This window comes from Macaca thibetana, chromosome 20 (assembly GCF_024542745.1).
Source record: "Macaca thibetana thibetana isolate TM-01 chromosome 20, ASM2454274v1, whole genome shotgun sequence".
NCBI lineage: Eukaryota > Metazoa > Chordata > Mammalia > Primates > Cercopithecidae > Macaca > Macaca thibetana.
The window spans coordinates 35,558,521-35,586,511 of record NC_065597.1 but is presented as its reverse complement, the minus strand read 5'-3'; the positions used below and the strand labels follow the sequence as shown (position 1 = coordinate 35,586,511).

Here is a 27,991-nt window from a genome sequence, read left to right as displayed (position 1 = left end):
CTGGTTCATTTTTGGGAGAACTTCTGCCAGAGACCCCAGTCTGAAATCCCATTGCTGGCCTCTCAGGCTTTTCAAGGAAAAGCAGTGTCCCATAAAGGAAGGGGCAAGTCCAGCTTGCAACTCAACCTTTCCCCAGTACAGCCACCACCCTTACATTTGCAGCATGGGTTTTGTGCCTACTTCCCATGTCATCGTCACACAGAATTCTAAGACATGTACCAAGAGTGGAATTTTTTTTTAAGTCGTAATTTTTACTCCTTCACCAACGACGTTCTTCAGTCCAGCCAGCATTTGCTTTCTTGGGCATGCATGGTCGTAGGGAGTGCAATGGCAGCTCTGCAGTCCAGCGCCGAGTCCAGTGCCGGCGCCTGGCTTCTGGCTAAGGGGACCATGGCTGTATCTGCTGCTGCTACTTTTGCACCATCCGTGCAAATGTTAACGCTGTTAGGAAGGCAAGTGACATCTTAGTTTTGTTATGAAAATAGTTTGGGGCTGGGCGTGGTGGCTCAAGCCTGTAATCCCAGCACTTTGGGAGGCCGAGACGGGCGGATCACGAAGTCAGGAGATCGAGACCATCCTGGCTAACACAGTGAAACCCTGTCTGTACTAAAAAATACAAAAAATTAGCCGGGCGAGGTGGCAGGCGCCTGTAGTCCCAGCTACTCAGGAGGCTGAGGCAGGAGAATGGCGTAAAGCTGGGAGGCGGAGTTTGCAGTGAGCTGAGATCTGGCCACTTTCCTCCAGCCTGGGTGACAGAGCGAGACTCCGTCTCAAAAAAAAAAAGAAAATAGTTTTGATTTCATGGACCCCCCTGAAAGGATCTCAGAGACCCCTCGGGGTCCACTGGCCACCTGTTGAGAACCGCTGATCTAGCCAATCCCTTCCTTATGCACTGGGGACACTAAGACCCCAAGAGGAGAAAAGACTTGCTCAGGGTCCCAAAGCCAGTCAGAGGCAGAGACCTGAAGCCCAAAGCTCTGAGATCCTGGAAGCAACATGATCTGCACCTTTTCTAACAAAACAGTATCTGGCCACTCTGATGAACGGCACAGGAGCCAGTGTCCCTGGGGAAGGGACAAGGAGGCAAGAGGGATGAACCAGCCTGGGAGAGGCACCAGTTGGCCAACCCTGTCAACTTCAGGACTTGCCCATTCCCACCCTGCACCTTGTGTGTAGTGCTGCAGCCTCCATCTTTTCTCTTCCATGGCTGTGTTGCTAATGTCTCACAGCCGAGGCGGCTGTAATTAAACTATTCACCATCGTCACTTCGTGTTCTGAAGAGATGAGGTTGGCCATTATCATTTTTCTTCCCTTTGAATGAGCTCTGTGTGGGTAATTTCATTCTGCCCTCGTTCATTTCTTAGAAATTTTGTCTATCCAATTTAGTTCTTTTTTCCTATCTTAGAACATTGGGCTCAGGGGAAAGGAGGTGGAGGGTGAGGGCATCATAGATTTGGAAATTTCTGTCCCATTCACCTTAAAGCTTGTTTGGGACAGGATAGTGCCTGCTTGGTGGTGCGGCTATCCAGAGAGCCCCCATCCAGGAGAGATACCCAGGAGGTGTAGAATGGGGGTCTGGACCCGCCAAGGGGAGAAGGGCACCAAGAGAAACAGGCACCACTTAAGGCTGTCCCAGAAGGGCAGTGGTTGAAGCTTTGGACAGACGGCGTCCCCACCCCATTCCTGGTGGTCAGAAGCCTTGCTGACATGAAAGCACCCCTGCCCCTGGGGGCCCAGGACAGGCTTCTGTTGCTGATGAAAGTGAGCAGGGGCCAGGCACGGTGGTTCACACCTGTAATCTCAGCACTTTGGGAGGCCGAGGCAGACAGATCACGAGGTCAGGAGTTCGAGACCAGCCTGGCCAACATGGAGAAACCCCATCTCTACTAAAAATACAAAAATTAGCCGAGCATTGGTGGCAGGCACCTGTAATCCCAGCTACTCGGGAGGCTGAGGCAGGAGAATTGCTTGAACCTGGGAGGCGGAGGTTGCAGTGGGCCAAAGATCGCACCACTGCACTCCAGCCTGGACAACAGAGTGAGACTCTGACTCAGAAAAAAAAAAAAAAAACATGAGCAGGGCCTCCATCCTGCGTTTCCTCTCCCCGCCGTGCCCTGCCAGGCCTCCACTAGCTCCTCTAGGGCCCCCATGCCCACTCTACACAGATGCTGGCAGGACTGACAACCCCCCTGCTCCTGCAGGAAGAGGCCAGAAGCCCAGGCCACACAGAAAACGTGAATGTCCCAGGCCCCAACACATGAAAGGCCTGGCATTTCCTCTGCCAGGCTCTATGAGGAAGTGTTTTTCCCCCACCAGGGCTGCCCCAGGATGGACACTGGCTGGCCCACCAGGGGCAGGGCACCCCCTCATAGGCATGACCAGCAACCCGGCCAAGAGGCTGTCTGTGCTCGAGCCCCTGAGCCATCTGCGTGCCCACAGGGTGGCTGTCCTAAGTTTAACGTTCTAGGGCTGCATGACCCCACTGCTGTCCTCAGGCCCTGCTGATGGCTGCCAGGGCCATCTGGTGCCTCCAGGACCCACTGTGTTGCCTGAGTCTCACCTCACCTCTCTTTAATTCCCTCATCACCTCTCGAGGAGCCCCCAGGAAGACCCATGTCTCCCAGACACAGCCCGTCATGCCACCATCCACAAAGCTGTTCCTCCTGAGGCCCAGCCCCTGCCTCCTTGGGGTGGCCTCCCTCCTCCCCAGCTGGCGCTGATGGGTCTGATGTCCCTACTAGACTGCAGGCATGGGCACGGCAGAGTCCAGGCCTGGCAGTTCTGTTGCCAGCACTCAGCCCTGGGCTTCACACGGAGATGTCCTCCGGTCTGTGGAGAAGGAAGATTCCTAGGTCTATGGCTCCTGCTTAACTGGGCCCAGGGCCAGGGATGGGAAACTGCACCAGATGCTGATAAGTGGTTTCTGGGTGAAAACTTTCAGGTGTGCGGGAACCAGTGACAGGGCCTCAGAGGACTTGGGCCACAGTTGTCTTCCCACCCCCTGGCCCCTGGTTCTGGAAGGAACATAGTAAGCAGCTTCTGTCTAGGAAAAACCTGCTTCTCAGTCATTGGAAGATCCCTGAGTTCTGAGGCTGAAAAGGAAAGAAAGTGAGGATCAAAAAACCCAAGCCTTCTTTACCTCCACAGGAGGCAGCCTGGGTCCAGGCAGGGAAGGTTCTCAGAAGGGCTTAGGACAAATCCTGGGGAACCCAGAAGGTTTGAACTGCTTTCTCAACGCAGGTGGAGACTTCAGGAAAGCCTTCCTTAACACAGCCACGGACCCCCTGACACCGAGGGGACCATGGGACAGAGGCAGGGAAAGCCACAGCAGCTGCTTTCCCTCCACCCCGTTGTGTTCAAGGCACCAACTACTGGGCTGGGGAATTCCCTTTATGTTGAATGTGAAAGTCCTTAAGGCCCAGACCCCACTGAGTGTCTGCCACCTAGCAGGTGTAAATGGATACATAGTAGATGGGTGAATGGATGAGTGGATCAAGGAGAGAATGACTGGGTGGGAGGCGAGTTGGATCAAACAGGAGTGGATGAGTAACTAAGGGATAGATAGATGCCAGGGAAGAGTGGAGGGGATGGTGGTGGATTGGGAGGGATGTGAGTGGATGGATGAACTAGGGTGGCTGATGGGTAGATGATGTATGGATGGGTAGGTGCACAAGGTTTGATAGGTGGGTATCCTGGGTAGGTGGTGCAGGATGTGTGGCTGGCTGGCGGGAGACGGGGTGATGGATGGATTTGAAAGAAGAGAGTGGGAGGATCATCATCCTAACTGTAAAAGGAAAGCAAGATTAGAGATGGTACTGAATCCTTGGTTCTGCTGCAGGATCTTTTTGGGGAACCAGGAAGGTTCCCTTCCCTAAAGCAATGGGGGGGTCCATGAGGTCCCCTTCCTCCTCGAGAGACCCTGTGAGCTGACGACGTTCTGTAGGTCCAGGCCTTGCTCAGACTCCTAAGCCCAAGCAAGGAAAGAGCCACAGCCGCCAAATGCCTGCATCACCCCAGTTGTTGCCACTACCAAAGACTCGTCACAAATGTCTAACGTGCCCCTGGGGTGGCGATTTGGTACCACTTCCACTGAGAGTCACAGGCAGAGAGGCATCTGCCAGCCCAGGGCCAGGAAAGCAGACCCCCGCCCCTGAAGAGAGTCTCCCCACTGTTCTGAGACCCAGCTGCAGAGAGGGAGGGGCAGGGGGCTCTCTCCTGTGCGGGAGAGAACGGAGAGAATGTGATGGTATTTCCTCAGATGTGCAGGCCTGGGTGGGATCGCTAGTTACTGAGTACCCAGAATTCTCTGCCAGCTGGAATTGTAGTGCCCAGGCTGGGCCCCCAGTGGCTGGGGTCTCTCTGCCCCTTCCCATTGAAGAGCAAGTCGGCAGCCCAAAGAAGGCAGCGATGGCCGCCAGGCCCGGCCCTGCAATACCTGGTCTCTGGCTCGGCGGGTCTAGCTCACCGCTCCCTCTCCCATTGGCCTGTGCACTCCTGCCCCCTGGTGGGTACAGGGACAACTACAGTACATGGGGCAGGGTGGGGCCACATGGAGGCTTTTCCGTGCAACTGGAGGACTGGGTTTGTGTGTGTGTGTGTGTGTGCGCGCGTGCATGTCTGCAGACTCACACTTCACTTGGCCTAAAAGATTAGAGATGAAGGAAAGCTCTGAGTGATCCAAAGCAGCTCCTCAAATGGAAGGGGTTATTATAATAATTACTGTGATTATTGTTATCAAGATTATCATGCTTGCCTAGAAAGTCTTGTACAAAGCAGGCTTATTTTGTGTCAGCTTGTTGTTTGTGTCTGAGGTATTTCATCTTTGCTTATAATAACTAACATTTGCAGGCTTCTTTCATGTTGCAAAGCTGTGTCACATCCTCAGCCCGTTTTATCTGCACAAACAGCCCTGTGCAGTGGGAAGTAGTGAGAGAACAGAGGCTCAGAGGTTAAGTGTTCTGTCCAAGGTCACAGGGCTAAAAAGATGCAGAAGCCAGGATTTGAACTTGGGTCACACAATTAAAATCCCTGTTCATTTCCCCATCATATCCTTGGCACCTCATCCCTTGAGAGAGAAGAGGCCTTTTATTAGGCTTTAGCTCCAAGCCTCTTTGCCACTGATATTTGCTGAAAAGCTTACATTGCCATGAAGAGAAGGGAAGGGTTTTGAAGACTCAAGTGTTAGAAGTGCAGTTTGCCATCCCGGTTTCACACAAAGAATATACCTGGGCTTTTCCAAGTCACTGCAGTATCTGACGTGTGAGTGGAGAATGTGGTCTTCTATCCTTGTCGCTAAGGTTCTCTTGGTCACCATCACCACCCCTGGGGTGTGGCACAGGACAGACAGGCATCTGCTACATCTCTGAGAAGCAGGGAAGGAGGTGCTATGGCAAGAGAAGCTGGTGCAGGGGGACTGTCTATGTCCTGGTGGGTAGGAGCTGGGTGCACAGGGGTCAGGGCCCTGACTGGGCTCTGGGAGCCTACACCCCTCCTCGGAGCATGGGTTCTGTCTCCGGGGACCAGCTGGCTGACTGGAGAGAGATTTCGGGAAGCAGCACCCCTCCCTGCTGGGCACCATGGGCTGTTATACTGATTGTCACCGGGATACGGCTTCCCCAGCACACTTGTGACCAGCCGCCAGCAGCACATGTCCTCGTGGCAGGACACAGGGCCTGTGTGCCAGGATAAGGGACCCCCTGTGTACTGCCAGTTCCGGAGCGTCACTACCCCACCACCTCCTGGGCATCCTGCTCCCCAGCAGCAGCCCAAAGCAACCCACTTCTGGGGGACACCTGTACCAAGTTGCCCACCCCCTCTCAATGCTGGAATGTTCCCTGGGCCCTGTCTCCACAGGCCTCTTCCTCTCCCTGCCCACCCCTTTCTCCAGCTGCTCACAGGTGTAGTGCAAAGTTTACATAGGGGGTTCTCCAGAGCCTCGAGGTTCCCCCAGAATGCCTCACCTCCACCATGGCAGCTTCGAGCCATTTATTTGTCAGCATTAAGAATGAGATATCATTTAACTGGAAAGATTGTACTGGTTACTACGAAAAAATATGTTCTTGCTGTCTTTAAATCATGGATGTGGAAAAGTCCTGTAGGTGGCCTTGAGAAATGACAACCTGCCCTGGCCTCCTGATCCTAAACCCATAAGAATGGCATCTCGCTTACTGTTAACACTCAAATGCGCAGCCCCAGCCATGCCCTGAAGAAGAGTCCCATCCTCCTCCCATGTCCCCGATCATCATGAGGGTGGGCAGGTTGCTCTTATCTCTGTGTGGCAGCCCTGGGCAGCCCATGGGGTGGAGCCATGTATACTCATCCACTGGGTGGGCACCAGCGCAGCCCACCCCTCAGGGCCATCCCTGTGCTCACTTCCCTCCGTTTGTTCACACAACAGCCTTGCAAAGAAAATGATGGTGCTGTCATCCCCATTTTGCAGGTGAGAACACTGAGCCTCAGAAAGGTGACACCCCTTGCTCAAGCTGGAAGCTAAAGCTGGAGCTCAGGTCTGGGTAGCTCCTGAATTTGCAGTCTGAAGGCCCCAGAAGGCTGCGTGGAGCAAGACTAAAACTCCAAGGAGGGAGTGAGCAGAGGAGGTTCCTCGAAGGGTGTGGGGTGGCAGGAGAGTCAGATGTTGGATTCCATGGTGGATTCCAGCAGGCGCGGAATGATGAGGTGGGGGCATTCTGGGCCCTTAATGACTGCAAAACCCATCCCACCTGCACCTGCACATCTGAGGAAACGCAGTCAGGTTTTTCCTCACACACAACAGAGAGCCCCTCCCCTCGTCTCTGTAGCTGGGCCTCAGACCCATGGGGACAGTGGTGGGGAGAGGGACCCACTCCTTCATGCCTCAGGCAGACACGCATAGCCATGAACTCCTTACAGGACTGCCTGCTACTGAATCCCCCAGACTGCCTTTAGTGTGCAGCACGTGGCCAGTGCTCACAACACAGCTAGTGCCTTGCCAGTCCCATGGGAGAGAGAGGGGCCGCCCACACAGGAAACAGCACACGGCATGTGGGCACTGTGCATGGGGTGTGGCCGGATAGTAAGAGAGGATCGGATTCAGATGCCGGGAAAGCCAGTGGTGCTGCGGGAATGGGAGGGTCTTCCTGCAGGAGGTAGGCCCCACATCAGCCTTGGCAGATTAGGGAGCGCAATAGGACTATGTGGGGTACAAGTGCAAAAATAAACCGAACAAACAAACGACATATCCTCCACTGGATTTTTCAAAGCAGGGGATTGATCGACTCAAGTAACTAGAAAGCCCAGAGGTCTCTGTGGCTGCAGGCACAGCTGGATCCGGGCATTGACATGTTATCATGACTCAGGTGCCTCCCTCTCAGCTCTGCTTTCCTCAGTGATGGCTGCACACTCAGAGGGGCCCTCCCTTTGAGAGCCTCCCTTTCCTACTAGCTGCTGCAAGTGTCCCGGGGCTGGCTGGTACTGGAGACTGATTGTTAGTCTAATTTGACAAATAGGGATTCTTTGCCTAAGCCAGACTGTTCACGGGCCAGTGAGATGGGTTGTCCAAGCCTAGAGCATGTGTCCACCCCTAGAATCAGGGGAGATCCAGCTCAACGCAAACCGCTCAGACTGGGTTGGAGAAGGGTGCTTCCCTTCTGGGAACTAGGGCTCTTCTGCCAGAAAACAGAGAAAAAAAAGCCACAGAGGCGGAGAGGGCTGGGCAGAGAGGAGCGGGCAGGCCTTCACTGCCACCTGGAAGCGGTCATTGCCGTCTCTCCTGCAGCACTGCCTGGGCGGGAGCACACAGTGAATTTTCTAAAGAAGTCAGCTCTAGCAGTCTGCCCTGTGTAAACGCTCACAGGCCGGACCTGGTATCTTCATCCATTCAGGCTACTATAGCAGAATACCATATGCTGGGTGGCTTATAAATAACAGAAATTTATTTCTCACAATTCTGGAAGCTGGGAAGTTCAGGATGAAGGTGCTGGCAGATCAGTGTCAGGTGGGGGCTACTTTCTCGTGGACGGCCCCTTCTTGCTGTGTCCTCACGCGGTGGAAGGGGTGTGGGTCTCTGGGGCCTCTCTTATAAGGGCACTGACCCCCTTCATGAGAGCTCCACCTTTAAGACCTAATCACCTCCCAACAACCCCATCTCCAAATGCCAGCATCTTGGGGGTTAGGATTTCGGCATAAGAATCTTAGGGGGACGTAAACAACCAGACTACAGCACCTGGTGAGTCTGCCCAGAGGACATGCGTGTGTTTTGTCATGTGTCATATGGCCTGGGCACCCAGGCATGCTCTAACCAGCAAGAAACAGCAGTGTGGTGGGGCCGTAGCAGAGAGAACGGTGCTAGAAAATACCCCACACACACCCCCCATAGGCCCAGGAGGAGCCTTGGATAGGAAATTCAGGCTCAGTGTGAGCCCCGTCCCCCAGACCCCTGAAAGCAGGCAGACAAAGGAGCAGGGCCTCCCCTGGCTCTAGTAATTGCTTGTGAAGCCCGCCACCCTCCTTTGTGCTGGCAAAGCCCCTCCTTCCCCTCAGGCCTGGCCCTTCCGTCTTATGCATCTCCCTCCCCTCTGCTTGGGGGCTAGGTTAGGTGCCAGTTAGTTCTCAGCTCGGGCCTCAGGCGGCCAGGTCTTGTCTGAGATGTCAAGTCCAGAGCTGCTGGCTGTGGCACACAGAGGAGGCTGACTTTGAGTCCAGGCTCTCCTTACTGACAGCTGTGATCTTTAGCAAGCTGCCTCACCTAAGCAGGATACCCACCTGCCATAATCACTAAATGAGATACAAACTGACAAGAGCTGGAGGATAGATAGGACTGAGTGAGAAACTGGGGCCAAGCCTCATATTAAAATGCCAAGGATCCATACATCCTGCAAACGTGGCTAAGCACCAGCTCTCTACCAGGCGCTGTGTGAGGCCCAGGTACCGCGAGAAGTCAGGAAACGGTCCCTGCCGTGAGTACCAGGCACATACAGCACCAGCTGTACCGCGGTGTGTGCTGTGCGCTGTGGGAGCAGGGAGGTGGGCTTCCCTGAGGAGGTGACATTGGAGATAGGGTGGGACGGAGACCAGAGTGATCTGGGCAGATGGAGCACCTTAAGGTAGGATTGCCAGCTTATTTGGGGAACAGGAGTAAGGCTGTGTGACTGGAGCCCCATGAGAGGGGAAAGTGGGAGGATGTCAGGACAGAGAGGCAGGCAGGGGCTTCGTAGGCCCCAAGGAGTCTGGAATGCAGGAATGATGGGCAGCTGTTGAGAGGAAGAGCTATACCCATTAGGATTAAGTTTAACTGAATACCAGAGACTCTGGAAATTGTGCCTTAAATAAGACAGAAGTTGAATTTAAGTATTAAGAAAATACACACTGAAGATAGTGTGAGGATGACTTCAAGATAGTGTGGAGTCTGGTCCCTGACCTAGGCTGCTTTTGGATCACTATTCCACTATCCCTAGGGTGTTGACCTTGTCTTCATGATCCCATTTATCTGCTAGAGCTCCAGCCATCACATCCAAGTTCCAAGCATTAGGAAAGAGGGAATGAGAGAAAAAGGGTGCTCCTTACCTTTAAAACAACCTTCCCTGAGGCCTTACTTCACTTCAGCTTACCTGTCATTGTGCAGAATTTGTCACATGGTCACAACTAGCTGTAAGCAAAAAAAAAAAAAAAAATTCAGCCTTCTCGTTGGATATCAGTGTGCCCAACTAAAAATTTCTGGATTCTTTTCATAAAGGAGAAGGGGAGAATTGACATTAAGAGGAAACTAATGGTCTCCTGCTGTGTGAGGAACAGGCTGAAGAGGAGAAGGACCAAGGCGGGGAGGCCTTGGGAGGGAACCATGGAGGCCTGGACTCAGAAGTAGAGGAGGAGATGGGGAGGAGCAGACAGCTGAAAGCAGATTTGAAAGAGGAACCGCAGGGCACTGGGCATAGGAAGGTGCAGTGAAATCAAGCAGGTGTCCCGGTCTTTGAGTTTGAGGGGTTGAGCCAATGTGGAAGACAGGAGAGAGCAGGAGGGGCGGGGGCCCAGGGGGTGTTGCTGCCAGCACAGGACCCCTCCCAGCCCGCAACGGGAAGGCCTAGACCCCTGGGCTGTCTGCTGGAGAATCCCAGGAAATCATCTATCCCAGATGTCCCCAAGCTGTAGAATGCATCCCACTGCAGTGGGACCCATTAAATTCCAGGCCACACATGGAAGCTCAAACATGGGAGCACAGTAGTTTTGTGGCCTCGGTTTGTAAATTGCACCCTCTTGAGTGTCCTCCTGCAAAGCCTGTTGTGGCTCCAGGGCCCCTACATTAGCATGTGATCCTCAGGTCCAGGGAAGGTCTTGCCTCATAGGCGTCCCCTACCGTGCTCTCGGGTCCTGACTTGTTCTGACTCAGCTGCTCCACAGATCTGCAGAAACCATGAAGGTGGGGCCCAAAGAAGGAAGTTTGGAAAACTCTTGCCAGGTCCACCACCCGCATTCCTCAGATGGGAAAGTACCCCGAGATTGCCCGAGGTCAGCCAGGCGCGAGGAGCAGGATCGCTGCAGGTCCCTGACTCATAGTCCTTGCACTGTTTTTAGCCCCAGGTGGAGGCGCCGCCCCTGCTCACCCACCTGTTGCTGCCCTGAGTCATCCCTGCCTGCCTGGGGCACCCAAAGCCCAGGCCCCAGGGCTGGCTTTCCAGGTCACTGCTGCCAGGGGGGCTCGGAAAACCTTCATGCCCGGTGAGGGCGAAGTCAGACCCCAAGGACTGGGGTGTTGGGGATACTGACCCTTGGGAGCTGGGTCAGGTCAGCATGGGGACTTGATCTTCCAGCCTCTGCACCATTGTAGCTTCCTTCCTAGGACAGGCAATGGGAGGGGGCACAGCTGCCAGAACTTTCTCACCGCCCTTCTGCAGTGGACAGGCTCTGACATGTAAATGGCACCTTAGCTGGACAGCTCAATTCTGGATGAGCTTTGGCCTCACGCTTCTTTTGTATAGACCTTTTGTTGGCCACAAAACTTCCAGATGCTGACCTCATTTTCTTTGTGTCTCTCCCATCCCCAAGGATGCCTGCAGACTTTCAGTACCTCCCACTCACTTCTAGAGCCACGTGCCATGGGCTGGGCAATCAGTCTCTCTCCTCTGGCCTAATCAGAGGGTTGGGAGTTGAAGGGGTTTGCGGCAGAATAACTGTCTAATAATAATACTGCATGCAGCCGGGCGCTGTGGTGCACGCCTGTAATCCTAACACTTTGGGAGGCCAAGGTGGGTGGATCACCTGAGGTCGGGAGTTCGAGACCAGCCTGACCAACATGAAGAAACCCCGTCTCTACTAAAAATACAAAATTAGCTGGGCATGGTGGCACATGCCTGTAATCCCAGTTACTTGGGAGGCTAAGCCAGGAGAATCTCTTGAACCCCGGAGGCAGAGGTTGCAGTGAGCCGAGATCATGCCACTGCACTCCAGCCTGGGCAACAAGAGCAAAACTCTGTCTCAAATTAATAGTAATAATGTACACATGAATAAAATATCCCAATTCTGGAGAGCCCGTGAAATCGGGGAGATGGTAGGCCTGGTGTATGCCACTCCCAGACCCCAGTGGGGTCTCGGTCTCTCTACTTGGCTCCAGGACTCATGCAGGCTGAAAGCAGGGGTAAGGCAGCTGGAGGAGGGCCCCCAGCTCCCTGCCTCCACCTCCTCCAGTGCTGAGCATCTTGTCTCGGGCCTGGTAGTAGTCAGGGTCTCTGTGAGTGTGAGTGGCAGAAACTAATGGGACGGGGCTCACAGGCCAGGTCACATGAAGGGTAAGGGGATCCAGCCTTGGGGACCTAAATACCATGACACTTCCTGCTTCTTTCTGGTAGCTTTATTCTGAGAGGCTTCTCCATGGGTTGGGGGACACTGGTCTCAGTGATACTAGTGGCTCTGGGGCCACATCCTCCTAAGCTTCCCCCTTTGAAAAATCCCAGGGAAAGACTACAGGTGGCCCAGCATGGTCACATGCCCACCAGCCACCTCCTCCACTCATTGACCCTCTTCCTTGCCTTGGCATCTAACACCTGGTTCCCAGGGCCTGGCATGGACTGGAAGCTGGCCTGGGCTCCACAGGACTCAGGGTCCAGCACACTCCTGGCCCAGCCCTGTGCTCCCAGCCATGCCTCTCCCTGTTGCTGGGACATCTCGCAGTGCCACTCAGCTGGCCCTGAAGCATGGTGCCCCGGGCAGGCAGTGGTCACTAGGCAGGGATGTTCTCAGGGCCTGCTAGGATTCAGCCAGGGACAGAGGGCCACTCGGGTGGTGGTCAGCTTGCACTTTGGTTAGGAGAGTGGTCTGAGCAAAGTCCTGTCAGCCACAGAGACATGTGAAGAGCAAGAAGACAGGGTATGTCTGGTGCCGGGGCTGAGACAGGGGTTTGCTGTCCTCAAGACAGCGTCTAGAGGTTTAGGTTCCTCTAGAAGCTTCCCTGAGACAAGGATTTGGGTGAGACAAGGAGTTTATTTGAGAGGTCATTTCAGGAAGCACCGAGGCAGTGGGGAAGCCACACAGGAAGGGAGGGAAGCCATGAAGGGGAACTGACGGGTGGCCTGCCACGTTGGCAGCTGGGGCTCCATCCTGTGGGATCCTGTCTGACTGTGTAGCTTGTCTCAGAATTGCCTCCCTGGGAGGGCAAGGAAGCCGGGGTATTTGCCCATTCCTGTCTGTCCTGGGCACCGACTCCCAAACTGTGCAGCCAGCTATACACCCGAGGCAGTGAGCTCCATGGGCAGAGGCAGGAGGGTGGCCCGGGCAGCACCTGCTCTGCTCTCACCTCCTCCGAGTTGGACACTAAAGGCTGTGGCTGCCTCAGATGGAGCGCAGATCTTCCTGGGCAAGGCCAGTTCAACTGTGGTCTAGACCCCTCTACCAGGCACTGTCAGCCATCCAGGGTGCTCTCGGCACAGGGGGGTCTGATCACAGAGGGTGGGCCTGGAGTCTGAAGGCACCTCATCTTGAGTCCCAGCCCTGCCACTCACCATCGGGTTGTGAAGTGAGTGTCTTCCTCTCTGTGGCCCTCAATTTCCCCACTGTGAAGTGGGGATGGTAATACTGTATTAGCTGTGCCACGCAATGCCGTCTAACAAGCCTCTCCTAAACCCAGCCACTTAGTTCTGCTGCAGATCAGAGACCCAGGGCAGGCTCCACTCTGTCCCGTATCCCACCCCCAGGACACCAGCTCCCCAGGTCCGCTTCCCAGGATGAATGACAGAGCCTCATGGCGATGGCAGGGCCCATGAGGACCAGCAGAAAAATGGCCTCTCAAGGAGCTGGCACAGTGCCACTCCTGCACCATTCTGTGGACCGTGGCGAGTCCTGTGCCATACTCAACATCAAGCAGACAGGAAATGTACAGTGCCTTTAGCAGGAGGAGCTGAAGAGGCACAGGACAACGGGTGTGGGCAGAGGGGGGGTGAAAGGCCCAATGACACAGCTCCTGCCACTCGCTCTTGAGGTGGGGGAGGTTCTGAGGACGGAGTGTGTCCACCAAATCCTTTGTACACTAAGTACTACTCCCGTGTGCAAGGTGGCAGTGACAGTGCCGTCCTGGGATGTCTCCAGGAGCCTTCTTGTCTTCAAAGACCACCACACGCCTGGTTGTGATGTTACATGCATGTGATTATAGTCTTTGAAAACAGGTGACCCTACTTTGATATTCAGGATGAGGGGAAGGGGAAGAATCCTGTTAATTATGCAGTACTTTTTCTGTAATTTCAAGAAGGCTCAGCCTACACTTGTGCACCTTAAGCAAATTCAGCTACACCCACTCAGACAAGGAGGAAGGGAGGAGGCAGAGGAGGAGAGCGCTCCAAGCTCATTACCTGTCCTTTCCCATTCCCATGTTTCACCTGACCTAGGGGCTTCCCCTGCCCCCAGAGAAAGGTAGGCCCCAGGTCACAAACAAATTAAGAAAAATTAATAAAATGGCCTTTGACTTTGAGCAATCCAAGGACCAAAGTTCTTGAGATTTAATGTTGGCATGAGATATTTTTGCCATCTGCACTCACTTGGCAACCAGCCCCTCCCCTCCCCCAGTCCTGAGGCACAGCCCCCCTGTGGCCCATCCCTCAGCTAACCAGAATTCTCCACCGAAACACCTGCTCCTCCACATAGCCCAGTTCTAAGGACTCCATTCCAGCCTGCGTAAGAAGTGTAGAAAATTACAACTCAGCAAAGAACATTGATTTTTTTTTCTCCCCCAAACAAAATAACTGTGTTTTCAGGATGAAAGCAGAGCTGCTGGTTGAGTTGGAGGGTGGAGAACAGAGCCCAGCCCACTCTCCCTTCCTGCCCCGGAAAACTCTGGGGCCCCATGGGCTGTGGCTTGGAGCTCTTGCTTTAGGATGTCCATGTGGTAGAAGGCCCCACAGGCCCCATGAACCCCGACTGTGCATGCTCAGGTCATGGCCCTGCCCAGAGCAGGCTGTGAGCTGAGCCATGGTCCTGCCACCCTGGCTGGGCCCTCATCACAGTCCCAGCCAGGGGAGAGCCCTTGGCTGGCAGGGGTCTTCTGTCCCCACCGAAGTCTCAAAGCCCACCATCCACCTCTCCTTACAGGCTGACGCCAAGATGGTGTGCGACGTGGTGAGTCGGATGGAAGACACCGAGCCCTTCTCTGCAGAGCTGCTTTCTGCCATGATGCGGCTCTGGGGCGACTCAGGAATCCAAGAGTGCTTCAACCGGTCCCGGGAGTATCAGCTCAACGACTCTGCCAAATAGTGAGTGTCCCGGCGGGCACACAGTCTGGAGCCGGGCAGTGATGCGGGAGTGGAAGGGGACTGGCGATGGGGATTGGCAGAGCAAGGATTCTCGTCTGAGGTCATGCCTGCCGGGAGATGTTCTACTACAGGTGGGGGGTGTCAGGAAGGAATGAGAAGGGGCCTCTCTTCCTGCCCCCCCAGGAGAAGGAAGAGGCCAGAGAAGGCAGAGGACACAAGAGACAACCACACAGTGGAAATTCCCAGAGGGCGGGACCTTGTCACTGGCCTGTCCCAAGGAGTGCCTGGCATTGCAAAAAGACGGCTTTCAAGTGTAGCAGCTTTGGTTTTTCATGGGGAGCCCCTGACCCCATAAATACAAACCAAACCAACAGCCATACAGGGAGAAAATAAATGGTGCCATTTTGTTTTATTTTAGAGAAAATAATAAGTTTTCCATTCCCTTATCTTCAAAATTAAAAATAAGGGCCAGGCGCGGTGGCTCAAGCCTGTAATCCCAGCACTTTGGGAGGCCAAGACGGGTGGATCACGAGGTCAGGAGATAGAAACCATCCTGGCTAACACGGTGAAACCCTGTCTCTACTAAAAATACAAAAAACTAGCTGGGCGAGGTGGTAGGCGCCTGTAGTCCCAGCTACTCGGGAGGCTGAGGCAGGAGAATGGCGTAAACCCGGGAGGCAGAGCTTGCAGTGAGCTGAGATCTGGCCACTTCACTCCAGCCTGGGCGACAGAGTGAGACTCCGTCTCAGATAAATAAATAAATAAATAAATAAATAAATAAATAAATAAATAAGGAATATGTAGGTCTAATTAATATAATAAATGTATACTTTAATACTCTGTTATAACTAAATAAGGGAGATGACAGGAGGGCAGGAGGATGAAGGAGGAAAGGAAGGGGACAGAGGGAGAAAGAAGAGGAGAGAAGAGAAGATGGAGAAGTAGGAAATGGTAAAAGCCGGAGCTGGTTAGAAGGTGCTCCCGGCTCTTCCCATGACCGCAGGTCACAGGTCCATTGGCTGCAGCTTTATCACTCTAGGCATCTCCAAGGAAATCCTCACTGCTTCCGTGCCCTTGGCCCTAGATTGGAGGCTCCAGAGCCCGGGGATGGTCAGTGTCGGTCAGGGACATGTCTTCTGTCATGGAGACACTGGGATTGCCCCCTTGGCTTTTGGGAAACTCACCCCACTTTTGCAATTGCAATCTGGTACCCATACATTCAGTGGGGACTTTCTGCAAGGAGCCTCTGCGCTTTACCCCACTGGCTGGGAAGACTCTGACATGATCCAGTCCAGCCATTTTCACCAGGTCTTCTCAGCTGGGGCCAATTTGCCTCCAGGGGACATTCAGCAACACCTGGGGACATTTTTGATGGCTGCAGCTAGAGTGGTTCTCCCGGCAGCTAAAGTGGTGCTCCCGGCAGCTAGAGTGGTGCTCCCAGCATCTAGCAGGTAGAGGCCAGAGATGCAGTTAAACATCCCACAGTGTGCAGGATGGCCCCCACAACAAAGAGTTGCATGGCCCCAGACATCCATAGTGCCAAGATTAAGAAACCCGGATCTACGCAGTGCCAACAGACAACGGCTGAGGCCAATGTTCACTCCTGGACATTTCCACAGGCCACATGGCAGCCAACAGACTAGGGGCTTGAGCAAGGCCAGGAGCAGCTTCCCATTTCTGCACACCTAGATTGACCACAGGGCAAATGCCAAAGTCCTGTGAGTTCCAGGTGATGACTACCTAGGTCCCTGGGCCTGATGAGCTCCCAGGGACACCCTGGGGGTCAGGGCAGTGAGCCCAGAAGCTCAGTGTCCACCATTCCGTATGCTCAAATCACAGACCAGAGCCAGGCAGGAGAGAGTGACTTTCAGCTGCCCTCCTCCCTTCTCCCACTCCTTGTCCCTGCCCTGCCTCCTCCCCAAGAGTCAGCAAGACCCTCAGGGGCCTTTAGGGCCAGCTGGCCCAAATCTGCCTTCTAGTGGCTCACCAAATCCTGCTCTCCACTTACATTTTTACCCATTTCACTAATTATAACATGAATCCATTACAAAAAAAAAAAAATTTAAGCAAATGCAGAGGCATATAAAATGAGAAGCAATCTTCTTCCTACTCCCCTCACCAGCCCTGCCCCTCCCACTTTTACCCACTTCCATTTATTTGTCCCAGTGGCATCCAGAAAAACTTGATCCTCCGACTCAAAATAGTATTTACGGCCACCCACTCTGGAATCAAGGGAGCTCAGCTCACCTTCCTTCCTTCCACCGCTCTCCACCTTCACCTCCGGCTTTTTGCTAGTTACAGGATTATTTTTAGTTCTTCCGGTGCTTACCTTTATAACTTTAAATAAGAAACTTGAGTCAGTATTTGTCAACTCCCTACCAAGTAAGCTGAGGAAATTCTCCTCCCTGCAGCCTCGTCTCTGCCTTCTTTCAAATTTTCCACTTCCCAGGTTGATGATGTTACTATTCTCTTCTGTCACCATGGCTGGGCCTTCTGTGTCTCCTCTCTGGGAGAGGGCGGGAAAGGCAGGGGACACACAGGTGCTCAGGGCCGGAAGGGCCTGGCACGTTTCCTGTCTTAGCAGTTAGACCTCAGCTTCTGACAAAGTCTTGGGCCCAGTATAGAAAGCAGATCAGAGTAGGTTTGTTGTGCTGGAAAGGAGAGGGAGGCCTCACAGGGCTGCCACAGCACGTGCTTCCAGAGGGTGCCACTGACACCCTAATGCCCCAACCACCAAAGCACCTCTCTGCCCAGCCCTTCACAGGGGAGGGACCAGGGCACAGGCTCCTGACCAGGCTCTTCGTGCCCCCCGGCCTCTCTGAGCAGGGCTGACTCTCCCCTCTGGATAACCACCTAGAGGCGGGTCCCAGAAACCCTGAGCACATCCATCCAGGGGCTGTGAAAGGTACTCTGGGGCCTGGTTGGCGCTGGGTTTCCTCAAATCCAGTTCCCTACTGCGTTGTCCATGCTGGCATCCGAAGTTTCTTCTCCTCGCCTTCTCTCTTGACCCTACTCCTATCGGGCTCTTGCTCCTCCGCCTGCTGAGATGGCTCATAGCCCAGTCCTATCCTGGGGGCTGCTCCATCAGCCTCCTCCCACTCAGGGCTCAGGGTTCAGTCCCCCAGTACCTGGGACCTCCTTTCACTCCCAGCACCCTCCTCCTCTCGGGCTGCCCTTTCCAGACTCCCTCAATGCCTCCTGCCCACCCACCCAGGCAGTTGGTGACAGGGGAGGTCTGCTGGGGGCTGCTGTATCCTGTCCCCAAGCTCCATCCTAGAAGCACCTCCTGTCGAGGACTGGTGCCTGGTGACCTTCTCCTGTCTCGTTTTAAACACCTTGTACACTTGGACAACTCTCGAATTCATATCGCCAGCCCAGCCCTCCCTCCTGACTTCTGCCTGCTCAGTGTCTGTTTGAACATCAAATGAATCTCAAGTTAACATGAGCCCGTGGGACCCCTGGCTCCCATCCTCCCCATAGAACCTGCTCTGTGTGCTCCTCCCTCCCTGTACATGTGTCTCATTCCACCACTTGGAGATCTCTCTACCTCTGCTCATCCTCCTGTATCCCACACCCAGGCCACCAGCAGATGCAGCTCCTCTGGCAGGTACATCAGATGCTGACCACTCACACCCTCCACAACCACCCCCACTGTGCCAGTGCCATCTGGTGATGACAGCGGCTCTGCAGGCCCCACCCGCTGACCTGCTCTCTTGACAGCAGCAGGGCTGTTGTCAACATGCTTCTGGCCAGAACCCTCGAGGGGCTCCCGTCTCACTCAGAGTAAAAGCCCAAGCTCTGACAATGACCTCAAGGGCCTGCTTGCCCCAGCCGGACTCTGGCCACCCTCACCTCCACCACCTTTCCCAGCCTCACCCACCACCTGGCCCCTCCACGCGTGCTTCCTGCCGCCCCACCTGCCAGTTTTTCCACCGGGCCACTCGAAGCCCACTTGCTCCCTCATTCCCCTCAGTCTCCCCTGTCCAGACGCCTTCCCCAACTACCCTACATCAAATAGCAGCCCCCAGCAGGCCTCCCCCATCACTAATAGCCTGATTCGTTCTCTGACACTACCTCCCGATGTACTGTATCTCTGACTCTCCTGTTTATCACCTCACACACGTGTGTACACTCCCCCGGAACGCAGGCCCTGGGAAGGTGGGGCTGTGTTGACTGCCCCATCCCCAGCTCCCGGAACAGTGGGTAGGTGGGATGGGCAGCAGGTGCGCAGTCAGCCTTCCCGACTGGGTTGCTAAGCAGTTCTCCCACACCTCACCCCACCCTCCACAGCCGTCTCCTTGCATGAGGCTCGGCCAGCACAGAGAGGCCATAGGGCCAGGTTGCCCGTCTAAAGATGGTTTGCCCTGGCTGGGAAAGGAAGAGCCGGACCAGACACTTCCAGGCTGGTGTCCAGCTGCAGATGCGGGGGACGCCCTCACAGCTTGGAAGCAGAGGTCATGGGCGCCAGGGCAGGGCAGGCACAGAGGCTTGGGAGGGGCTCCTTCTGGCTGAGACCAGAGCCTGCCCAGATACCACTGGCTGGCGAGGAGGCTGTGGGGCTGGGGGCACGTACAGGTCTGCTCTGCAGCCTTGGCTCCCTCACCCCCATCCCCACATCGTGCCCTTCCATGGAGGGCAGTCAGGCTCAGGAGAGAAGACCGGGAGTCCTGTTTAAATTTTTTTTTCTGGATTTTTTAAATGCTAATAGAGTCCAATTTAAGAGCATAGGGTCTGGAGCCAGTCAGAACTGGACTGGAATCCCAGCCAAGTTCATTTTTATTTTTTTTTCTTTTTCCTTTTTTTTCCGAGACAGAGTCTTGCTCTGTCACCCAGACTGGAATGCAGTGGCACGATCTCAGCTCACTGCACCCTCCGCCTCCTGGGTTGAAGCGATTCTCCTGCCTCAGCCTCCTGAGTAGCTAGGATTACAGGCGCCCAGCTAATTTTTGTATTTTTAGTAGAAACGGGGTTTCACCATGTTGGCCAGGATGGTCTCGAAATCCTGACCTCATGATCCACCCACCTCAGCCTCCCAAAGTGCTGGGATTACAGGCGTGAGCCACCACGCCCAGCTGCCAAGTTCATTTTCTCTCAATGTGACTTCAAGCTTACCTCCCTGAGCCTTGGAATCCACCCTTTTGTTTTCTTTTCTTAGCGGCATTCTCACAAGGATTGTCACTGGGTTCTATCAGTGAACACCCTAGCTGGTGACGGCATCTGCCCTTCCCAGCCCTGTGGACATTCATGAGCTGGTCAGCATGCCCATCTCTCATGCAGTGGTGACTGCAGGTCCAGCCAGCAAGCTGGCCCCTAGCAGGTCCTGGAGCAGATGCTCCACATCGTCCTGTGGTTCAGACACTCGGGGCTCCTCCCTGTGGGCTGCTTGTGGTTCACCCTGGCAGCTGGGATGGGTGGCCTGGCAGGCTCCATGGATCACTGAGTCTTCCTTCAGGCCTGGCCCAGCTCCCTACTTCCTGGTTTCCCAGATCCTACCTGGCTTTAGATTCAAACTTCACCCATAATGAACCCCAAAGCTCTTGCAGGCAGCATCCTCTCAGTGCTTGGCCTGAGGCCTGGGCAGGTGACATGCAAAGGCCTGGTCTGTTCCCACAGCAAGAGGGAGCAGGGATAGAGAGCCTTGATTCCAAAGACTGGGTCCCAGGGAGGCCCAGCCACTGTATGGCTGTGTAGCCCTGAGCCTCCAAGAGCGTCAAATTGGAAGGGGCACACAGACCCCTTGGTAAGTGAGAAGGAAGTGTGGAGAAGGCAGGGAGCTGCTCGGGGGCCTCCGAAGCCCCAGAGAGTAATAAAAGTATGGCCTCTGGGGCCAAGGGTCTGGGTCATGGCCTCAGGCGAAGTACTTACCTTCGTTGAGCCCCAGTTTTAGTACATTTAACTCGGAAATTACGTATGAAACACGGTTACACATGGAAAGAATAGAACCTATCTGTTGGCCGTTATTATTTTTTAAATGAAGAAATGACAAAACAGTATTATTATAAACATGGTAGTCTCATATAAAAGGTTGACCTTGTCTAAGTGTCCCAGGAGCTGCATGCGTAGCCCTTTTGGCTATGAATGAGAGTGTGAGGCCAAGACCCTAAGACCCTCTTCCTCAGACGCCCCCACTCCCTGTGGCCTGGGATGGAGGTGATATCGTTTCCACAGTGACCTGGAGGGGCCCTGACTGAGACTGGACTCTGACGGTGGGTGGCCTGGCCAGTCCTGAACAATGTTCAGGCGTTTGGTCCATGGTCCCCTGTTTGTTGCTGTCCTCAGCTACCTGGACAGCCTGGATCGGATTGGGGCCGCCGACTACCAGCCCACCGAGCAGGACATCCTCCGAACCAGGGTCAAAACCACTGGCATCGTAGAAACGCACTTCACATTCAAGAACCTCCACTTCAGGTGAGGCCCAGGGAGGCCCCCAGACCCTGGTGAGGGCTAAGAGGGGACATGCCCAGCCTCTCAGCGCATTTCGTCGGCAGCGCCCAAACATCATCCTGCCCCAGGGACCCCACGGGTTGGGGCAGGCAGCTGGATACCAGAGGAACCTGCCTGTGTTTCGGCCGAGTTTAGGGGCTGCGGCGCGCAGGGAGGCTTCCTTGGAGAAGATTCCCAGAGTGGGGCTGTGAGGAGGAGGGAGGGTTTGGACAAGGAGGGCAGCCCGTCCCTGAGGTGACTTCTGAGGAGGAGGAGGAGGTGGGCTACCAGGGGGCCCTTCCAAGATCGCCTTATGGGGAGGGGCCGAGAGTGGGGCTGGGTAAGCCCAGGCTGCCACTGTGAGACCCTGAGGACCCACGTCACCCCACAGCTGGAAGGAGCAGAGCGAGCGGACCCACCTTCTCCTGGTATATGTGGGAAGCTGAGGCCTAACAAGAGCAGAACTTTCCTCAGGCACGGAGCGCAGCTAGAACCCAGGGGCTCTGGGCCTCAGAGCAGGGGCCTGATGGGTGAAGTGGTTCCCCGGGTCCTGCTGCAGTGCTGTGTCCCCACCTGCAGTAACCTGCATGCACGGAGGCCTGGGAGCCCTTGCTCCATCCTGCAGGGAACAGAGGCCAGCAGAGAAGGGGAGGGCAGGGACCCCCTGCAGGGAGAGCTGAATTCTAATATTCCCTGCTTCCCATGTCCCCAGCTCCCGCCCACTCCTGTTCAGACTGAGGGGCGGAGGCTCTGGGCCCAGGAACCCCTAGGCCTCCACGGATCTGGGAAGCAAAACCTTGGTCAGAGCAGGCCTGAGGGGCCTCCCTTGCCTTCCCAGGCTCCTTGGTCTCTCCTGCTCCTCCAATGGGAGCACAGGATGGGGATCTCAGCTCAACCTGGCCCAGCAAGGCAGGGTCTAAGAATAAGCATTCTGGAGGGGCCACAGAGGCCATCCGCCAACGCCCCTGCATTACAGATGGGCAGGTGGAATCTAGGGGAGCCAGTGAGAGAATGAGAAGCAGACCCATTCCTTGCTCCGAGCCCACTCTTAATCTCTGCCTGCAGTCGCTCTGTTGTGTCCAGTGGGACCAGGAATCCTTCCCTGTCCCCCTCTGGCAGGCTGTGTGTCAGCAGGCATCCCAGATCTAGGAGGCTGCAGGGCTTCTCGCTCTGGGGATTGGGGTGGGAGACTGACCTTTTACTTCCAGGACATAAGTCCCACCTGCCCACAATCTCTCCCAGAGTTTTTGTGCCCCCTCGGGAGTAGAGTCTGAGAGGGGGAAGAGGCCAGGCTCTGATCTGCCAGAAAGGGGCCGTACTGGGCAGAGGTGAGAGCACCAGCTTTGTCCACAGCCAGAGCCAGCTCCACCGCAGCTGGACTCTCACCAGCTTGGGCATGTCCTAAGCCCATGGGTGGCTCACTTCTGCCATCCACATAACAGGTGACATCTCCTGCCTGCTTCCCCCCCACGCTGGTTTGGAGTTTGTCCAGAGCAAACCCAGGAAGGAATAGACTGAGAGGAGGGTGCTTCTGAAAGGACTCTCAGAGTCCTTCCTGGGGGTGGCTCAGGTGCGCCCCCTTAGTAAAATACCTCAGATGCAAGGGCAGGTCTTTGAGTCGTGATATGTGAGCACAGCCAGTCCCAGGACAGACTCCGGGGGCAGTGCCTGGGGATGACAGTGATCCAGCTGTCTGTCAGCACCTGGAGTGACGAGGTCTTCTAGTAAGGGCTTCTAGTGAGGCTCTGAGCACCGTGGCCCCCATCCTCTGCCTCTCAGCATGCTCACAGCTTGATCCCCAGGCAGCCCTCACCTGCCTGGACCCTGCACCTACCAACTCCCTGCCTCCTACAGGCTGTTTGACGTCGGAGGCCAGCGATCTGAACGCAAGAAGTGGATCCATTGCTTCGAGGACGTCACGGCCATCATTTTCTGTGTCGCGCTCAGCGGCTATGACCAGGTGCTCCACGAAGACGAAACCACGGTAAGTGGCCTGGGCCCCCCGGGCAGGGGGCAGCACTGAGGAGACAGCCGCAGGACAGGTGAGCCCTGTGAGCACTGGGCCTTGGGTGCCCACAGTGGCTCTGGGGTCCAGCCAGCTGTCACGGTTAGAGGTTTCCATCATGGGTGGGCCGTGCCGGCTCTCTCCACCAATTCTGTATTGCCAAGGCAAGTGCCTCATGATGCCAGTGTGACAGAGCCTATGTGTGCAACCTGATCACACATAGCCATGCAGAATGTGCCTCTTCCGTAACTTGGTGGAGTCACAGAGGCCATCAGGCCAGAGCAAAATTAAGCAAACCCTAAAAAACCAGGAGGCAGCCAAGCAAGAATGTACATGCAACAGAAATAGCAGTCTTAGCCTGACAGCCATCCCTGGGGCACTGGCCTCAGATGCTGCTGAAGCAGTATGGGGCCGGGGATGCTGAGGAAGAGGTGGGGAGGGCCCAGGATGCTGCAGGAGAGTTGTGTGGGGCTGGGGGTGCTGGGGAGCAGTGTGTGGGGCTGATGGGCCAGGAAGGGCAATGGGGATGGGACATGCTGGTGAGTGACAGTCATGGCTCTGGGCTCCTTTGCCAAATGCCAGATTCACATTCAGCCTGGGGCCTCAGCGAGGGGACATTCCCCTGGGAGAGTGCAGCCTTCCTCTGGGCCTAGTCCTGGCTCTGCTACTCACTGGCTTGCTGCTGAATTAGGCAGCACCTTTCCGGCTCAGTTACTGTTTTCCATAAAAGGGGGATAATAATAGTACCTGCCTGTTGGGGGCTGTCGGCAGTGGGATGGGTGATCCATGTGCAGCGCTCTGGAGCTGTTTCTGGGACAGCAGTGCCAAGCTGGTGGTTGTGCGGTGACTGGTGATTGCCCTGAGCCTGCGGGTCTACTCCATGGTCCCCTTCTGGGCTGCAGCCCACCAGGCACCGAGCATGGCCCACAGGGTCACTGGAGATAAGCCCCAACACTCCTGACAGTGGGGCCCACAGGCCGTGGGGTCACAGCTTGGCGTCTGTCATCTCCTTCTGTCTGGAACACGTGCAGACCCCACCCCACGCCTCTGCGGGCTGGCACCGAGGGTTTGAGGTTGGAGGTGGAGCTTGTTGTCATGCTGGGCCTTGAGTAAGGCCTGTCTTCTCTCTGGGTCTGTTTCCTCATCATTTCTGGCCCAACTGGTCCACTGGGCTTTGCGAGGATGGGATGAGCTTTGGGGTGTGGGCTACTGGGCACAGTGCTATAGGGAGGAGGAGCCGCCGCCCTGAGGGGCTTACGCAGAGTGATGGGGCTTTGGGCTGGTGGTGTGGGTAGTCTGGACCCGTTCCGTGTACAGGCTCACCCGCCTGGCTCTTCCTATTTCAGGCCCACCTGTACCCCTGACTTGGGTTTCTGCTGTAATTGTTCTCAATGGCATCTGCAGGCAGTGATGTCAGTCACCACCAGCCGAGTCTTGATGCTGAGTGGGGCAAGGGTGGATGCACTTCCTGGGCCATGCTTGGACCCAGACTCACTGGTCACCCAAAGCCCAGGTCAGCCTCCTAACCACGCGCCCGCACAGTGACTGCCCAAACATTTCCCACTCCCCACTGCTGGGCTCTATGCCACTGGGGCCACTGCTCCAACTCCTGGGGTCTGAGCTCCACTTGGCTCATCTTTTTTCCCTGTGTCCACCATGGTTTCAAAGACAGCAAAGGAGCTGGAGGCAGGAAGCCAGGAGGGCCCTTCCCCCTGGAATCCAGCCTCTCCCTGGACTTGCCCTGCCAGGCCTGTGGGTGGCTTCAACCCCAGTCCCAGGCCCACCAGCCATGGGGCTGGGCTCTCACTCACCTCTGGAAGATGGAAACAAAGGGACGTCTGGGTGGGCCTAGCAGCCACAGGCCCCAAGCTCTGCGGCCCACGGCTCCCCAGTGAGCATGAGCCTGGTGCTGGGCCTGGCACTGGGTGACCTTCCAGCCTGTGGGCCTTGTTGCCTGGAGCACTTGCCCTCCAGTCTTCTCCACCTTCTCTCACCTTCCTTTTTCCCCGTTTCCCCCACCCTTCCACACAAGGGCTGGAGGAGAGGACCTTGGAGAAGCCAAAGCACATGGAGCCAAGGTCACAGGCAGGCTCTTCCTGTGTCCTTCCTTCCCCAAAGCTGGCCACCCTTCACAGCCCGGGGAAGAGTAGCAACTCGTGCAGGGAATGGGGATGACTTTGCAACCTGACAGCAGCCACAAAGGCAGCTCATTACCGTGGTGGCAGCAAGAATACTGCTGCTGTAGAACTCAGCAGTCGTCGCCGTGTGCTGGGGGCGCGTGCAGAGGTGGTACCTTGGGAGTCAGACAGATCTGGTCCAGGGTCTAGCGTCGCCCCTGCCACCTCTGTGATCATGGGCAACCACCCCACCCTGCCCGGGCCTGCACCTCCTCCTCTGTAAATGGTGACGATGGTAGAATGGCCTCGCAGGCCACATGAGGACCACTGGGCTAAAAGCTGTAAACGTGCCTGTACGCAGGAATCATCACTCAGTGAATAGCTCCTGCGGCTACTACATTCAGACGCCATGGCTAGAGGTCAGGTTCTAGGATGTGGGAGCTCTGTCTGCCTCAGAGAGGCAAGAGCCAGGCCCCAGGGACTCAGGCTTTGGTCCTCAGCCATCCTCTAGTCAACGCTGCGCATCCCTCTCTGGCCTGGGGTGACAGCTGGGGTGACAGCCCGCGACAAAGGTGTCTGGAAGCAGCTCCTGGAGCCAGGCCAGGAGAGCCCTGGGGCTGGTGGCTGCCACTGGCCCTCCAGCCGCCGTGTCCACTGCATCCCGGGAGCCCGAGAGCCTGGTCCTGGCCTCGTACCTGCTCTCAGCACCACCCAGCCGGGCCTGCGGCTGCCACAACTTCTCCACTACCACAGTCGCCGCCACCGCCTGCAGGGCCTTATCTTGCCAAACCAAGGCCAAAACCAGTTCTGAGAGACCCTCCAAGCCCGGAAGGTATGAAGCACCTCCCTCCAACCGAATCCATCAGCTAAGAGTTGAAAGCAGCAGGTTCTCAGGGCGCCGCTGGGTGACTTTGCTGTGACAACTGCCCAGCCTGCCCCTGCGCCCGCACTCCTCTCCAGCCACTTGGCCTGGGCGCCTCCTACCCATCCTGCATCTCTTGCCCTGTGGTCCACAGGCCCAGGATGGCCATGGCCCCTGTGAGCCCGCACAGAGCTCTCTGCAGGAACTGGCCGGGTGCCCTGGCCCTGAGACTGGTTGAACCAATTTTTCAGTATTTTTCTCTCTTTCTCCTGTTGGGTTTTTATCTTCTTCTCTGTTTTAATCTGTTTTGCTGTGTTTCATCTTGGGGTTCCTCTGGCCCCTCTACTGAGAAACCAGCCCCAACAACCAGTTCTCCCAGAGCCTCCCCAGCCCCAGCCCACCAACGAAACCACCAACCACACCAAGGCCACAGCAAGCTCACCCCCGAGACGCTATCCCCCTGGTGTCTGCTTCCAACTCGGGATTAATTCGAGGATCTCTTAGTCCTCGGTTAATGTTTCCCAACTGAATGCGTGCACCCTTCCAGCCTTGCTGTCGAAACCGAATGAAACCCTGGTAGAGAAATCTGCATGAGCGGGGTTCCGTGCAGATGCGTTCGGTGGTGGTTGCGGCCCCTGCCCTGTACGTGCATGGTGCATGTCCTCTCCATGAGCTGGAACCTCTCCAGTGACCTCACTGCCCCCACCTGGGGCCAGCTCTCTTTGGAAGGGGGCAGCATCCCCCAACCCTGCCCGGCCCTGCTCCGCCCCGCCCTGCCTGCGTGTGGAATGAAACAGGACCACGTCCCGTCTGTCCTTGTGGATCCTCCCGTCTCCGTGCTGGTGGTCTCTGTCCCGGTGGTGCGTCCAGCCACATTGGTGGACCTTCCCTTTGCTTGTCCCGCTGTGTCATTGGCCGTGGTGGGTCAGGGCTTTGGATGCTGCCGCCCCTCACTCACCCCTCCACTCTGTTGCAGAACCGCATGCATGAATCCCTGAAGCTTTTTGACAGCATCTGCAACAACAAATGGTTCACAGACACGTCCATCATCCTGTTTCTTAACAAGAAGGACATATTTGAAGAGAAGATCAAGAAATCCCCGCTCACCATCTGCTTTCCTGAATATACAGGTAGAGACCCCTCCAGGGACAGCAGGCCCCCGAGGGAGCGGGCCCCATTCCCAAAGCCCAGTCCACCCTTCCTGCGCTCTGTGGATGCCCCCGACTCTGCCACAGAGAATCCACACAAACGGGCCCCGCCCTGCCCCCAGATTGTGCTCTAGCGAGGAGGGGCAGCTAGCCGGGGCTTCCTCATCAGGGAAAGCAGGTGGAGCCCTGGCTCTGCCACTTATGAGCTATGTGACCATGGTGGCCTCTGGGAGCCTGAGCTCCACTGTCTGCGCACAGGGGCTCTCTGTGACAAGCGAACGCTGAGAAGATGAGGGGCGGGGTACAGAGGCTTGGAGTCAGGCAGCCCAAGGCTTATGGCCCAGCTCCGCCACTCACAAGCAGCTCAGGTAGGTCATGCAGCCTCTCTGAGCCTCAGTCTCTGGGTCTGTGAGGTGGAGTGATGGCTGTCATTGCCCTCGCCTCCCTCACCGGGTGCTGTGAGGAGGGAATGAGCTGATGGGCACACAGAGCTTCGTGTGGTGCTCACATCGGAAGCTCCCCGCCTGTCTGCTCTTGCCTTTGGGGTTATGCCTGTAACTCACACGGGGCTGCTGCAAGATTCAAATCACATTGCTTTGCAAGCAGCAGAGCCCTGGCCCCCTACATAGGGTGCTAGGGATGAGAGGCCAGCCCTGCCAGTGCTGTGGTGGGTTTACCTGACCATGGGGTGGGTGGGCAGCCAGGAAGGCAGCATGACCAGGGTCTCCTGA

The 27,991-nt window shown here is 55.8% G+C and overlaps 4 protein-coding genes across 18 annotated transcripts in view; all 4 read left to right on the top strand.

Moving 5' to 3' along the window:
• LOC126943908 (metallothionein-1E) overlaps positions 1-27,991 on the top strand; it is a 339,166-nt gene that overhangs the window by 17,452 nt on the left and 293,723 nt on the right. The gene's annotated exons all lie outside the window — the stretch shown is intronic.
• The window catches only part of LOC126943900 (metallothionein-2), an 894,508-nt gene that overhangs the window by 590,269 nt on the left and 276,248 nt on the right, over positions 1-27,991 (top strand). The window contains exon 1 of one of the 11 annotated variants that reach the window (XM_050773134.1): positions 13,445-13,449. The exons of the other annotated variants lie outside the window; for them this stretch is intronic. The gene's annotated coding sequence lies outside the window, so the exon portion shown is untranslated. Of the gene's footprint in view, positions 1-13,444; positions 13,450-27,991 lie in introns of those variants that run through there. 11 annotated transcript variants of the gene reach the window in all.
• Positions 1-27,991, top strand: part of MT3 (metallothionein 3) — an 892,117-nt gene that overhangs the window by 609,014 nt on the left and 255,112 nt on the right. The window lies entirely within an intron of this gene.
• Positions 1-27,991, top strand: part of GNAO1 (G protein subunit alpha o1) — a 166,469-nt gene that overhangs the window by 123,212 nt on the left and 15,266 nt on the right. The window contains exons 4-7 of one of the 2 annotated variants that reach the window (XM_050773045.1): positions 14,545-14,705; positions 20,985-21,113; positions 22,983-23,112; positions 27,089-27,242. In XM_050773045.1, the coding sequence (XP_050629002.1) occupies positions 14,545-14,705; positions 20,985-21,113; positions 22,983-23,112; positions 27,089-27,242 (574 nt within the window). The remainder of the gene's footprint in view (positions 1-14,544; positions 14,706-20,984; positions 21,114-22,982; positions 23,113-27,088; positions 27,243-27,991) is intronic. The other variant, XM_050773044.1, reaches the window with a different exon arrangement.